Raw genomic sequence first — 16,147 nt, 5'->3', positions numbered from 1 at the left:
GTTAAATATAGGCTGGTGCTGGTTGTGGGGTAATCGGACCCAGGGTCTGTGGTTAGCTTGAGCTGACCGGCCAGCTTTAATGTTCCGAGTGACCCACTTCAAAGACGGTCCCACCAGGCTGCCAAACGCACACACCCTCTCCAGCCTCAGCCTGTGTGTGTGTGTGTGTGTGTGTGTGTGTGTGTGTGTGCAGGCAGTGGAAGGTAACTGTAAAAGTTTTGCTCTCTGTCTGTCCTCTGGTAGTGATTAAGTTGATGGTTAAAGAGTTCCCGCTGCAGAACCCCCTTTCCCTCTCGTGCACATGACAACTCACATGCAAACACATGCTGTCACTGTCTCACTCACTTAATCAACGGCGCACATCTCGGCAAAAAAAAACAAAACCCGAAACACGCGTGTGCTGCACGGACGAGAACACACATTCGTAGTGTGGAGCTGTCAGGGTCAGTCAAAGGCCAGACGTTGTGCTCTGTAGTGAAAGAGCACATCTGGGGATGTCCTCAGTGGGGAAGCGTGTACATGCACACACACACACACACGCACACGCACACAGACATTCTCTCCCCGCATATCTAATGCCACCCCAGTGATCACCTTCTCATTTCTGCCTTTTCCTTTAGTCTATCCATCTTTTCCTCTTCCTTCCTCTCTTTCATTGCCTTTTTCTGTGCAGTTACAGGTAGACTGCCCCCTAGAGGTTTGTTTTTGATGGTCAATGAAGATCCAGACTGGATATGACACATATCCTATTTGATTTATAAAGTATTTTGAAAATCAATTGAAGGTATTTTAAACCAGCTGTGTAGATTTGAAGTTTTATCAAAGTGATTTAACCCTGGACGTGCACATCTTTCATATTTTCCCATTTTCTACCTTTTCTTTAGTGTGTCTACCGTTAAACACCAGCATGTGTGAAAGGAGAATTTAAAAGAAAAATCTATGTAGTAAATACAAACAATTGTGATTTAAATTAAATTACATATTGACATTTGATTACATAATTAGAATTTGGAAATATCATTCAAATTGGGTTGGTTTTTACTCTCTTTGTTTCCGTCTTCGTTCCTCACATCTCGTTCATTTGGTGCATTTGCTGTGTTTTGAAAAATGAGAGAACTCCCCGTTCCACTACACCAGAAACATTCACGCCAACGTGCGCTTGCATGCATCCTTGCTCGCTGTGAAGGTGGGGACGAATTAAAATACAAAGATGGACGCCGCTGCAGCGGCTGTGAAAATTGCAATTTCTGCAGGCTGGGCTGTGGTGGCTGACGGGAGATATTTCATCCCTGTTGTCACCCACATATTAATAAAACATCAGGAGCAGAGTGCAGTCCCTGCCTCTGCTCTTCACACACACACACACACACACACACACACACACACACACACACACACACACAAACAAGGATAATAAAGCATACCTGTATGTTCAGTTCACGTGCAGAATATGCAACATTACCTGTTTGGATGAAAACTAAGATTTCCTCCCAATCACGTGTGCCACCACATTTCATGCTGTATATAATGTCCACCGATATTTTAGCCCTGTGTTAGCATTGGTACCACAGCTGTCTGTCTGTCTGTCTGTCTGTCTGTCTGTCTGTCTGTCTGTCTGTCTGGCTGGCTGGCTGGCTGGCTGGCTGTGCATCAGCACAAAACCCTGCTGAATATGAAGGTTTTAATCAAATCATGTCTTCTGTTACTGACCCCTTCTGCTCATCTTTAATGGCCACAGCGATTGTATGCAAATGAAAGATGCCCTTAATGCACCTTTCACCCATTTGTTGTTGTTGTGTGTGTGTCTGTGTCTGTGTTAAAATATGATTATTAGGAGAGTGCAAGATTGATGAGCACATCTCTTTTCTACAAATGCTCATGACGCCATATTCACCAGTCTCTTTTTGTGGCCAAATGGGGGGTTTGTAGTGAAAAGAGAGACAGAGAGTGAAGAGACCCCCCTCCTTCCCATTTAGAAGACATCAAATTTTTAAACCCTTTTGCATCTGTGTGTGCGTGTGTGTGTGTGTGTGTGTGTGTGGGTGTGTGTGTGTGTGTGTGTGTATTATTTGATGCCTGTGTATAAGTGTTTGCATTTGGTGTATTACCTGGAGATGGAGTAGGGTTCTATATGTATATATGTATTTGTGTGTGTGTGTATGTGTGTGTGTTTGTGTGTGTGTGTGTGTGTGTCTGGTTATCTGGCCTCTCTCAGACTGCTCAAAATTCATTACAAAGTGACATCAGCCCAGCCGGAGACAAATGATGGCTGGATGAAAGGGAGCGCTGGGGCTTGGCTGGGATTAGTGTTAGCTTGCGCTGGCGACACATATACACACATACACCCTAGTGCGCACACACGCATGCACACACTTTTACACACATGCACATACACACCCTTTAATCCACTGGCAGAACACTGCAGATACACAGAATTATCAAACAAGGGGCTGAACTCTCAGCGATGGGCAGGCTAATCTGCTAATAGAAGCAAGATGCACGTGTGTGTTGGGCTTTTGTGTCTGTGCACAGCCGCACGTGCACGCTTGCACATATTAGTTTTAGGGTTGTGCAGGTGTACATACAGTAGACATCATTAGTATGTCACTGACAGGTGATTTCTTATTTTTTAAGGCCACATATTCAGCAACATTGTTTTGAAATACTAAATTTAGCACACAACTTCAAATTGAAAGGTTTGTGTCTGATGTAATATAACATCTTCTTCCTGTTTACTATATTACACCCAGACGAAGGCGCACGGTTACTTTGTAAAGGACGTGTGTTAAACTTGCTCGATGTGTTATTTGTGGGTGAGATGCGCCGCACAGCAAAGCTGAAGGGTTTTATGGGGATTAACGGAACATTTACGAGCTGCAGTATTTTTCAAAATGACTGATATGATGATGGCGACATATGTGATCTGAAATAAACATGTTGTTTGTTTTCTGTGCTTTAAGCGGACGACGGCGCTGAGGACGGGCCGAGACCCCCTCGCTCCTCCTCCAGGCCTGGGCACAACGTCGCTGAGCGAGACTTGACGGACAGGACTGAACGTAAGCTAACACACGCGATCGCACACACACACACACACACACGCACACATACCCTCATCTCTCCTTGTTTTTAAAGTTATTGCTCATCTGTCTCTGCGCCTCAGATAAGGCCTAATGTGTGCATAACATGTGAATGCTGCTGACTAGCCTCCATGTGACCTGCTTTAATCGTTCCCATCTGACAGAAAAAAGACTTAAAGAAGAAGAAGAGGGTAGATGGGGGGATGGAAAGAAAAGGAATAGGATAGGTTGAGTGTTGTGGATATTACCAGGCAGTGTCCAGGCCCCAGATTATTTTTTAATCAAATCAGTTTGCGTGCTTGTAATTTATAAGCGCCTTGTATTAATCTTTTCTCGTTCTTGTGCCCTCTCCGGTGACATATTAATTTTTCATAAGCACTGGATTAGATGGGGGCTGTGTATATGTTTTTCTAATATTGCACTGCATCCCTGCAACCCTTAAATGAGTTCCCCCCCCTTCTCCACCCTCCCTTCATTTTTATGTCTCTTGTTTTTTTTCGTCCCCTCTGGCTCCATCCGTCCCTTAATTGTTGTCCAATCTTTGACCCGAGCGCCCGGCATTACCTCGAATACAAGCGCCACGACATCAGCGAGGGAGCTGTTCGTTCGTAGGAACGGTGCCATTGCAGGAGGGGAAGGGGGAACAAGCTGTACAAGGCTTTTTCGGTGGTGTTGTTTTGTTGTTGGGGGTGAGGCGGGGAGCATATAATGCCGCCGCTGCAAGCCTGCGGTTGGGATAGCCCCGGCTTTGTTAGATTTGATTCACCCAAATAAGAATTCATATGGTCTTTTTATGTATGAGATGGAAATCCATGGTTTGGGATGAATATTGCATGGGGTCTCTCCCCCCCCCGTCTGTCATTGCATGGGGTTCTCGCTCTTATTCTTAATGTCTCTCGTTCTCCACCCCTCCCCACCCCTACACACACACACACACACCTTCACAACTCCCCAACCTCTATCCATCTCCAGCAGCCTCCCCACCACCTCTCCCTAGCATGCCATACCTAGCTCCATAATGTGAGGCTCAATGAGGCAGAAGGAGAGCTGAGTGAGGCTGGGGCCTATTAGTTTAGCTAGTCATCTATCTTTCAGCTCTGTCTCTCTGACAGCCCCGTCTGACCGACTGGCGGGGAACCACCATCCGTGCGTTTGCCGCTGCATATTACCGCCGGCGTCATTTAACACCACTGCACATATGCATAAAAGCAAGTGTTCTTTGTTAACCTTGTGTTTTGTTTTGTTTTAATAGCTAAGGTTTGGACAAATCGAAACTTTCAGTTGGATTATTTTGAAAGATGAAGGACGCTATAATGTTAGAAACTGTGGTCTGGTGTGTCAGTATGTGGCGCTTGTTTTGGTGGGGTTTTTTTGTTTTTTTTTTGGAGATAAAGATTAAGCGTCTCTATCCTCAGCCCCAAATCTCTTGAAATGTTCACTTTGGTGCATGTGTGTGACGCTCTGTGTGCGTGTCCCTGGATGGAGATCTCCAGGGAAGGGATTACAGCCTGACCAAGTGAGCAGCAGTTTGTGCACCTCATCTCCAAGACCAACACACACACACACACACACACACACACACACACTGTATATATATATATACATATATACTGTATATGTATGTGTGTGTGTGTGTGTGTGTGTATGTATGTATATATATATATATATATATAGGGAGGTAGAGGATAAGGAACAAGCGAACAAGCGCTTTTCCCTCGGTTCATTTACATTGTTTTTTATAATCCCATGTCACTTTAGATTAATTATAATCCATGTTACATTTTCCATGCAAATGTCCCCTGATGTGGATTATTTCCAGATAGCTTTGTGCTGTGTGTGTGTGTAGAGGGTGCATGTCGCCATCATGGCTCAGGGGCCCACTTCTTATAAATAACCAACTAAACAAAAGACCCCAGCATGGAAATGAGCCTGTCAGGTGGGTTTAGAGGACCGATCTCTACCTGTTTGACATTTGCAAAGAAATCATTCACTATTCCTACGGCCAAATGTTGTGTATTAATTTTGAACTGCGCAGATGATCTGGGGAGGGGGGGGTTGCATGCAAACAAGATCAGATGTTAAGTATTACATATTAGCTTCTTCACATTCAGAATATTTTCAGTCTTTATTTGCATGCATCTTGCAAATTCCTCCCAACTTGAGACAGGAACTGTCCTGGCTTTCCGTCCCTCCAAAATGTGATTAAAATATATTAAAGACATTAGCATGTTTAATGATTAGCCCGCGGCTATGCTTTCTTGCATCTATGTGTTTTTGTGTAACGACAGCTTGTTGAATGTCTCTGACGATTTGTCACAAGTTGACAAGGCTTGTGTGGAAGCAGAGAAAGGAGGACTAGTCACACAAACTCTAAGACAGCTGCGCTCTTTCTCCCTCCCTCCCTTCACCCCTCCAGCTAGATGTGGGCTTGCTGAGTGCTTCAGTGGGAGTTTGGGGTTCAGAGTGTGTTGGCGTAATGTTATCAGGTGACCGGGGGGTCAGCCTAATGCCTAACCTCGGACCAGTAGGCCAGTAAATCATGCTAGCAGGCCCTCCCTTGCCCATTTTGGCCGGCTCTCCCTCCTGGATTTACTGCTCCGTAACCTTAGCCTGTCTTCCAGGGTTCAGGACAGCTAAATTGAATACTAAATCCAAGCTGCCGCCACCCGGCCTGCTTCCCCTTAATTGACAGTGCCCCCCACCCCCACCCCTAAATCCCAGAGTCTCTGCTCCGTGTTTGCGGGTGTTTCTTTTTTTATTTTCATGAAATGAAATGTCAGACATGGAATCAAATTTTGCTGAGGTTGAATGAAAAATGAAACACACCGAGCAGGGACAGCTTAATTGTTTTTTTTTTTTCTATGCCCCCACGCCGGCATGTAGATTACAAGTCGGATGGTTTCGACAACACGCGCATTGTTCTTCTTCGCCCCTTTTTCTCCACTGCAAAAGGGCAGATTCTAAAATAGATCCAGTCTGAGAGGAAAGGAAAAGCATCAGCTGTAAAAGTTGGTCCTTGTGTCTTTTCAGAAACCTTTCAGGACGGATATATCCCGGTTATTTACAACTACAGGCTTCTCTGCCTCCCCCTCTGTCCATTTTTCCCTGTTCATGCTCCTTTTTCAGTTATTTTTCTTCTCTTGTCATTGCCCACTGGCTTCCATGTTTGTGTCTATGCGACTGCCTAAACGCCATTGACAGTTGCAAATAAAGATGGGTGGCAAGCGCGTTGCTCCACCCCCCCCCTACCCCCCACCCCACAATGCAAAAGGGGGGGTTGAATGTCATAAATCACCTTTTGATTTATCTAATCAAGCAAGGTCCTGCTGCATGCAGACATTTGTCATTGGGATTGGGGGAGAGGATGCTGCGGTGGCGGGTTCATTCTGCCCCTGTGCTCTGCTGAACTGAGCTGAGCTGAGCTGAGCTGAGCTGCAGCTGCCAGAGTCCACCTCAGGATGACGGGATAAAGGAAAGGTAGAAAGAGAGGAAAAAAATCGAAATGCGGGAGGGGGGGCAGACAAAAGAAGATGAGACTCTGTAATAATCTCCAATTATTTTGCTTCTCTTGTTCCAGTGAAGGCATGGAGAAGCAATATTTAGATACCTTTTCCCCGTGAGTGGAAAATATTTATTTAGTCGTATTGTCATGCATCAGGCAGAGTGCCTAAGCAGGAATGGAGAAAAACGTTTTCTCAACTCTCAAGGTTAAACAGCAGCTTGGTTTTGCTGTGAATTTCCTTCTTCCATCACACAAGTGTTATATGTTGAAGAAAGCGCTAGGTCAAAGAGGAATCTAAGAAGGACAGATCTTCACATTGAACAGGTGCACGCGCGCCCCAGACAAACATGCACTTACATTTAATATGAAGCTAATCAATTGCGATCTGCTCTTTTCCCCCCTCCGCATTGTAAATGTTTTTGCAGCCCCTTGTCCGACAATTGCCTCATCTTCTTTTGCTGGGATGTAATTTAGTTGCAAATTGACTGGAAGATGGAGGCAAAAATTGAAATTTGGAATTAGAAATGGCCATAATAAATATGGTTTGGGGGGGGGGGGGTGCTTTGGAAAGGTCAGGTGATATGACGAGCGCATCCAGGCTGGACGAATCTGACCAATAGGGTGTCAGTGGGCTGTCGTGAAGCGCATAATATACACACAGATGGGCGCGCGAATGCACACACACACACACATGCGTGCAAGCACAAGCCCTGCAGGGGCCATCACAAGCAGTAGAAGACAAGATTACCTTGCTATTCTGAGCTGCAGAGCAATTCTGGGATGTTCTTGGAAATTCTGCCCTTGTGTGTGCGTGTGTGTGTGTGTGTGTGTGTCTCCTGATCTTTCTCTCTTTCTTCCTTTCCCTCCCTTTTTCTCCCTTGTCACTTTCCTTGACAGGCCAATATTTCAGGCTGCAGATATAGGGGATTACAAATAAAATAAGTGGAACGCCTACTTAATGCAACAGAATTAAAATGCATGAATGGGCCAGAGGAATTGATATGCACCCAATACCAACACAAGCCACGGAAATATATGAAATACAAAATGTTTTTCTTCTACCACCCCCCATCCCCCTCACAGACACACACCCGCCCCCTCTATGTATCAGTGCTTTGATTTCCCTTTTTCTTTTTTTCTTCCACATTTGTGCATCTAGCGTGAAGCGTTGATTCGCAAGAGTGAGGCTCGCATATTGCCTTGAGTGACCAGATGAGGGAGGGAGGGCCAAAGGGTGGGGTGGGGGGTAGGGGGGGCTTAGGGAGAGGGAGGGAAGAAGAGGATGGGCAACGAGGGAGGGAGAGTTGTGTCTTTGTGTTGTGCCGGCTGGGTAAATTTGCAGTGGCGAAGTACAACACGGCCGGCGTGGCCTCTATCTCAGGATGAGGCTAATGAAGGATTTATCAGAGGCTGCAGCATTCGTTAAATACAACCAGAGGCTCATCTTGTCACGTCGAGCCCTGCTGGTAGCGCCACACATGCCTACATGCGCACATTCAAATCCACACACACACACAGAAGCGGGGCAGTTACTGTACCGGCAGCCGTGACCGAGCCCCCAAAATTTAGCATCTTGTTCAGACGCAGAAGTTTGCGGAGGCAGCTGGGGAAATGTATATGAACTAATGAAGTGTATAATATTACCATAACATTTAATGTATGTCGTGCTGTGATAATGAGCCTGCCTGACTTTTCTCCATTTCACATCTCCTCGGGGCAGAAACATGAATGTGAATAATAGTCTGTGTTTGGATCCGTCCTTATGTTGTCTTGGTGTCAAATTGTTTTTTTGAATTGTTCACCTATTTTACAAAGAATGAATGAATGTTGTTTTTAACACTTCACATTCTGTCTCTGCTTAACTCTAACCCTAACTCTCCTGTCTCTTTCTTCCCAACATCATCTAGGAATGAGCACCATACCCAAAGAGGTCACCGGACCGAATGCTATGGGCAAACATTCCCTCCTCTCAGATCCACGCATCGAAAGTCCACCTAAAAGGCCCAAATCTGCTGAGGGAAAAACCTCTGCAAATGAGCAGGTAATTATTCTGTCACAAAAAAAGGGGGAAAAAAAGAAAGTTTGGTGCATTTATCAGATTGACATTTCAAAGGAAATGCATCTTCTGGTTTGGTAACTTTTGTGCGCATCTGAATAAACTGAGGCAGGTTCCTCCCTGCACTAATAAAACGTAACCTTCACTGTCACCATAGGATGAACTAATGGAAAGGCACTTACACATTTGCAAGAGGCAAAAATGTTAAGCTAAGCATTTAGCGGAAGCGTGCGCCAGCTTTCGATCAAAGGGTTAAGCACAGTCTGCCATTCTGTCCCTGACAGAACTTTTTAACATCAGGCCAGTCTTTGTGTTCTTAAGTGGAATACCTGCCTGAGGCTCCCACCCTGCTTTGTACCCCCTTTTTGCATCTCTTTAAATTATATGTGTTTTTAAATTAGATTATGAAGTATTAGCTCGTCTGGTTCTGGGCTCTACAAGGAGGGAGGACTTAGTCATTTCAGAAATGGATTCTATTAAGACAGGTGGTGGGGAGGCAGCTATGTTCAGAGTACTCCCTGTAATGAGGGCAAAGCGTAGCTTGGGAGAGTACACACCTTTGTCATCTGTAATACCCTGATTAGAAATTCTGGCCAATCGTGTTTTCTGCTAATAAAATTGCATGAGTTGAGGGACTTAAGTGAATTACATTTTAAAAAAATGGTTGATGTACATTTGCTGTGTTAAAGTGGACATGGGTGGCTGGAAAAGGTTTAGTCTGGTCTGGTCAAGAATAGGAGTCTTGCAAGGAATGATAATTGTATTTATGAAACGTTATTTTCTAGAAATAAGCTACGTGGTTTTTGTTTGTTATAATCAAGTTACATTTTAAGCATTAAAGGGTAGACTCAAGAAAATAACCAATTGGCCGCACCTATGCTGCTAACTGGAGACTCTCCTAGCCTAGCAACTGCTATCAATTTATTTGATAAGCAGCAGTGACGACACATTTTTGCATTTAGCTTTGTTTCCCTTTTTCAGGTTCAGCAGTGTCCTTATTGCAACTATAGCAGCAAAGATGCTAACCGCATGCAGCTCCATGTGATGTCCCAGCATTCCATGCAGCCAGTCATCCGCTGCCCATTGTGCCAGGACGTCCTAAGCAACAAGATTCACCTGCAGCTGCATCTCACTCATCTCCACAGTGTGGCTCCAGATTGTGTGGAAAAGCTGATTTTAACTGTAAGTAATTGGAGATCTTTTCACTGCATTTAATGAATGGCATATTATGTCAATCTGTCCCAGCTTTATTTTTGTAGTTTTGTCATGATTCTTTCACCTTTCTTTCTCTTGTTCCATTATTAAACATTAAACATAAACCAGGGATTGCCTGTTTCCTGTACTCCAATTAGAGCCGCTAATCTAGTCTGTGATGTTTAAAAGGGATTAATTATACCCACGATCCAAGATTTATAATTCATCATCTTTATTAGAGTCATGAGAAATTATCTTTGCTCTTGATAGGTTGTTGGACCAGACACACCAAACAATATCATGCATCCCCAAACTGGACTGGACAAAATTGTATCTTTGGATTCCTCCGTCTCTCTTAACGATGGATCAGCAAAGTCTCAAGGTGACAACAGTTTGGTACTTGAATTATTGTCACAGTAGTAAAACACTTACATTGTTTTTATTTTGAAACTATGGAAAGAGGAGCATATATAATGACCAGTAAGCTGTGCCGTGTGCTGTATGTCAAATTATATTTTATAATTTTAGGGAACATCACAAAAGATGAGAGGACCAGTCAAGAAAAAAATGAATTAGACCAGCAGGGTGAGGAACTCAAGCCCCCGAAGGAGGCCTCAGAGGCCCCCGGCTGGAGAAAGCCTAGTAGTTTAGGACGCGAGAGCAAGTCCCCCGACGCTCTACAGGACCATCTCAGTGAGCTCCAAAGACTCCAGCAACAACAGCAGCAGCTCTCAGTATCTGATCGTCATGTCTATAAATATCGCTGCAATCATTGCAGCTTGGCCTTCAAGACGATGCAGAAGCTTCAGATACATTCCCAGTACCATGCTATTAGAGCAGCGACCATGTGCAGCCTTTGCCAGCGCAGCTTCAGGACATTCCTGGCACTCAGGAAGCATTTGGAAAATGGACATCCTGAACTAAGTGAAGCCGAGGTGCAGCAGCTCATAGGTAATCTGCCACTGAATGGAGATATTACTGAGAGTGAGGTCAGGGCTTTAGAGGAAGCCCAGGCTTTTGATCACGACTTGGACAAAGATGAAGAAATGGACCAGGAGGAGAAGCCGAGTCCTACAGGAAGTGATAGTAGCTCTCTGCTGGATGAGATGGGAGCAGAACCAAAACGGACCTTACCCTTTAGAAAGGGGCCCAACTTTACAATGGAGAAATTTCTGGACCCTTCTCGACCCTACAAGTGCACGGTATGTAAGGAGTCCTTCACCCAGAAGAACATTTTACTTGTCCACTATAATTCAGTTTCCCATCTGCATAAGCTGAAGAAAGTTCTACAAGAAGCATCAAGCCCAGTTCCACAGGAGACAAGCAACAGCATTGACAACAAACCATTCAAATGTAACACTTGCAATGTTGCGTACAGCCAAAGTTCAACGCTTGAAATTCACATGAGGTCAGTACTTCATCAGACCAAAGCCAGAACAGCCAAAACTGAAATGAGCACCAGTAGCACTGGTAGTAATGGTGGTCCAGTGCCTGCAAAAAGCCCAGCCCCAAGCACACAGGGGAACAGTAATTTGGATGCTGCAAGAAGTGGAACGGCATCTGCTAACAAAGAAAACAGGGTGGAACCCAAAGAATCTAACAGCAGCACTAATTCAAAACCAACAACTGACCATGTTTCAGCACAGACAAGCAGCCATGTATCAGCGCAGTCCTCAGCCCAACTCCAGATGCAGCTTCAACATGAGCTTCAGCAGGGTGCCTTTTTCCAGCCTCAGTTCCTTAATCCAGCTTTCTTTCCCCACTTTCCAATAACCCCAGAAGCACTACTGCAGTTTCAACAGCCTCAGTTTCTCTTCCCTTTCTACATCCCAGGGGCAGAGTTCAACCTCAGCCCAGAGCTAGCTCTGCACTCGGCAGCAGCTTTTGGAATGCCTGGCCTTAGTGGATCATTTCTAGAGGATCTAAAGCAGCAGATGCAACAGCAGCACCAGTTGCAGCAGGCTCAAGCTCAGCAACAGGCTCATCAACAGCAAGCCTCTCAGACAGCCTCTCAGATCCAGCAACAGAAAAACCAGCAAACCCAGAACCAAAAAACAAAATCAGAAATTGGCACTGTGTCAGCTGAAATGCAGATGTCTCGAGACTCCGATGACCACTTAGAAAAACAAGAGAGCAGGTCAAAAATGGAAACTGCTGGTGATCTCAGTGAAGGCGGTAAAGACAAGGACACTAAAAAGTCAAAGTTTCCAGAACCATTGATTCCTCCTCCGCGTATTGTTTCCGGTGCGAGGGGTAATGCTGCCAAGGCATTGCTAGAAAACTTTGGATTTGAGTTGGTCATCCAATACAACGAAAACAGGCAAAAAAATCAGAAGAAGAACAAAGAGGGAGTTGAACAACCGGAGATCAACACTGATAAACTTGAATGTGGAATGTGTGGAAAACTCTTCTCTAATATGCTCATTCTGAAAAGCCACCAGGAACATGTGCACAGTCTCCTTTTCCCATATGTGGAGCTTGAAAAATTTGCCCAGCAGTACAGGGAGGCCTATGACAAACTCTATCCCATTAACCCTGCTTCCCCTGAGACTCCTCCACCTCCACCGCCTCCTCCACCCCCTCCACCTCCTGCTCCAGCCCAAATTACGGCTACTCAGCCTCCATCCACCTCAATGACCAAGTCCCAATCCCAAGTACCTTCACCTGCTCCTGTTTCTCATCCAAACTCACATCAAACCTCTCACCAAGCAACACCTTCTCAGCCACCACCCCAGCCACCTACTGCCCCACCGGCACCTCCTCAAGTGCAACTTCCGGTCCCCTTGGATTTGCCCCTTTTCCCACCCTTGATGATGCAGTCTGTACAACACCCAGGCCTGCCTCCTCAACTGGCCCTACAGCTGCCCACGATGGATGCTCTTTCCTCAGATCTTACACAGCTATGTCAGCAACAATTAGGCCTTGATCCAAACTTTCTCCGCCAGTCCCAGTTTAAGCGACCACGGACTCGTATCACAGATGACCAGCTGAAGATTCTCCGTGCCAACTTTGATATCAACAATTCTCCAAGTGAGGAGCAAATTCAGGAGATGTCAGACAAGTCTGGTTTGCCTCAAAAAGTCATCAAGCACTGGTTCCGTAACACTCTCTTTAAAGAACGGCAGCGGAGCAAAGATTCTCCATATAATTTTAACATTCCTCCCATTACTACATTGGAAGATATTAGATTGGACCCACAGATTAGCACGTATGAATACCACAGGGGCGATGGATCAAGCATCAACAAGCGATCCTCCAGAACCAGATTTACTGACTACCAGTTAAGAATACTCCAAGATTTCTTTGACACTAATGCTTATCCAAAAGATGATGAGATTGAACAGCTCTCAACAGTGCTCAACTTGCCAACCCGGGTTATTGTGGTGTGGTTCCAGAATGCCCGCCAGAAAGCCCGTAAAAGTTATGAAAACCAGGCAGATTCAAAAGACAATGAGAAAAAAGAATTGACCAATGAGCGATACATCAGAACCAGCAACATGCAGTACCAGTGTAAGAAGTGCAGCATTGTGTTTCCTCGCATCTTCGACCTTATAACTCACCAGAAAAAGCTGTGCTACAAGGATGAAGATGAAGATATTAATGAGGAAAGTGCATTTGATGAAGAAAATTATTTTGACATGCCTTTAGCAAAGACCTCCCGAGTGCTTGCAGAGCCACCTAAACAGTCCCAAGGAACAGCTACCAGTTCTGGTTCAAGCTCCCCAATTATGGCCTCTCCTCGTGCCAGTATCGGGAAAGCCTCTCCAAAACCGGATGCCGCCCCTGAAACTGAGCCTAAACAAACCGAGGCTGCCTCCTCACCAATCATCAAGTCGCTACCAGAACCAAGACCATTTAAGGCTTGTACACCTCAGCCACCACCACAGAAAGCCCCTCAGCCACAAATGTCAAGACCCCATTCCCAACCACAAGCAGCTTCAGTGCCATCAAGTCCACTGTCCCTGGCCCTTTCCTCACTCACAAACAGCCTTCCCCATCAGATGCTTCAGTACCAATGTGACCAGTGTAAGATTGCATTCCCGACTGTGGAGCTGTGGCAAGAGCACCAGCATATGCATTTCTTGGCTGCACAAAACCAGTTCCTTCATTCCCAGTTTCTCGAAAGACCCATTGATATGCCCTATATGATATTTGACCCCAACAACCCCCTAATTGCTAGTCAGCTGTTGTCTGGAGGTCTTTCCCAAATCCCTTCTCAGGGTGGTTCAGGTTTAGCCTCTGCTGCAAGCTCTGGAGCAATGAAGAGAAAGCTAGATGACAAGGAGGATAACCCAAATGATAAAGATGGTGGAAATAGTGGCGAGGAACAACACAGAGATAAACGTTTGAGAACCACCATTACTCCAGAACAATTAGAGATTCTTTATGACAAATACCTACTTGACTCCAACCCCACAAGGAAGATGTTGGACCACATTGCGCGAGAAGTTGGCTTGAAAAAGAGAGTTGTGCAGGTTTGGTTCCAAAACACCCGTGCAAGAGAAAGAAAGGGACAGTTTAGGGCCATAGGGCCATCCCAGTCCCACAAGAAATGCCCCTTTTGCAGAGCACTGTTCAAGGCAAAGTCTGCTCTAGACAGCCACATTCGATCTAGGCACTGGCATGAGGCTAAGCAAGCAGGCTTTAGCTTGCCCCCAAGCCCAATGATGAGTCAAGATCATGACAGAGGTGAAAGCCCCAATAAGTATTTCTTTGACTACCCACAGCTACCTACAAAGACTGAGCCAAATGAGTATGAGCTGCCTGCTTCATCCTCTACCCCTGTTAAACCATCTGAAGCACAGGTAAAAAACTTCTTAAGCCCTTCATCCTTAAAAGCTGAAAACTGCGATGAAACTGAAGGGCCTAATATTAATTCAGCCGAAACATCATCTTATGACCTCAGTAAGATTGACTTTGATGAGACATCCTCAATTAATACAGCCATTAGCGATGCTACAACTGGAGATGAGGGTAATAACAATGAGGTTGAGAACTTTAGCGCTAATGGTGACAAGCTAAATGACAGCAAAAGTTGCCTAGCATCAAATTCTGATTCTTGTAGTGAAAGGTTCCAATTTAGTATGGTGAGTCCAGCCCTCAGTGTCTCTGGAAAGGACTATGACTCTTATTTTAGCTCAAGAGATGATGATATGGATGAAAGCAACGACAGGAGTGAATCATCAAGCCTAGCCGATCCCAGTTCTCCCAGCCCCTTTGGGGCAGGCAACCCTTTCAGCAAATCAGGAAAAGGCAGCAATTCTGGGGATAGACCAGGCCAAAAGAGATTCAGGACACAAATGAGTAACCTTCAACTTAAAGTCCTCAAGGCCTGTTTCAGTGACTACCGTACTCCTACAATGCAAGAGTGTGAGATACTGGGTAATGAAATTGGACTCCCCAAGCGTGTCGTCCAAGTGTGGTTCCAGAATGCCCGCGCTAAAGAAAAGAAATTTAAAATTAACATTGGAAAGCCATTCATGATAAGTCAAGGTTCGCCAGATGGGCCCAGACCAGAGTGTACATTGTGTGGTGTAAAATACACTGCCCGCATGTCTGTCCGAGATCACATCTTCTCCAAACAACACATTACCAAAGTGCAAGAAACCATGGGAAACCAGGTAGATAGAGAAAAGGACTACCTAGCACCAACCACTGTCCGTCAGCTGATGGCGCAGCAAGAGTTGGACCGCATTAAAAAATCGAGCGATGGACTCGGCCTGCCTGGCCAACAGCAGCAGAATACAGTGGACAGTAACGCACTTCATGGCCTCAGCCTTCCTTCGGGCTACCCAGGTTTATCTGGCCTTCCACCAGTGCTACTTCCTGGAGTTAATGGGCCCTCATCACTTCCTGTTTTCCCACCCAACACACCTGGTGAGTTACTATGACAGCCAGTGAGACAAGAAATAGACTAGAAGCTTTATGAACTGTTCAGCTTTATAATGCACTATTTTATTCAACTCTACTACTGTTTATTGTATGTTGTGTTTGTTAAAACACTTTTTATTTTAAAATCAAAATGGTGGCTGTTAGTGCATGCATAATGTCAGCATCAGAGTTACAGCATTAGCTGATAATTAAGAGATTTGATTTCATTGTTTGTTGGTTTTTTATTATTTTTACAAAAATGTGTCTCTATAATTGCTTTGTTGTTTTTCCCTTAATGTAGGGTTGGTACAGTATATTTATACAGCACTATTATGATATAATGGCAAATTGAAATGATTATAAAGCGCATGTGACAGTTTTGATCCATAACAAAATCATATAAAGAGCCAGTGACCATCTTTATCTTGACAAACTAATTTCCATATT

At 45.0% G+C, this 16,147-nt stretch overlaps 1 protein-coding gene across 7 annotated transcripts in view; it reads left to right on the top strand.

The window, feature by feature from the left end:
- Positions 1–16,147, top strand: part of zfhx4 (zinc finger homeobox 4) — a 74,137-nt gene that overhangs the window by 53,591 nt on the left and 4,399 nt on the right. For all 7 annotated transcript variants that reach the window (XM_029842444.1, XM_029842443.1, XM_029842442.1 and 4 more), the window contains exons 7-11: positions 2,961–3,056; positions 8,487–8,620; positions 9,617–9,817; positions 10,100–10,211; positions 10,358–15,706. In XM_029842444.1, coding sequence (XP_029698304.1) covers positions 2,961–3,056; positions 8,487–8,620; positions 9,617–9,817; positions 10,100–10,211; positions 10,358–15,706 — 5,892 coding nt within the window. The remainder of the gene's footprint in view (positions 1–2,960; positions 3,057–8,486; positions 8,621–9,616; positions 9,818–10,099; positions 10,212–10,357; positions 15,707–16,147) is intronic.

This window comes from Takifugu rubripes, chromosome 10 (genome assembly GCF_901000725.2).
Source record: "Takifugu rubripes chromosome 10, fTakRub1.2, whole genome shotgun sequence".
Classification (NCBI taxonomy): domain Eukaryota; kingdom Metazoa; phylum Chordata; class Actinopteri; order Tetraodontiformes; family Tetraodontidae; genus Takifugu; species Takifugu rubripes.
The sequence above is the reverse complement of the archived record's forward strand: the minus strand, read 5'-3'. Positions and strand labels throughout refer to the sequence as shown.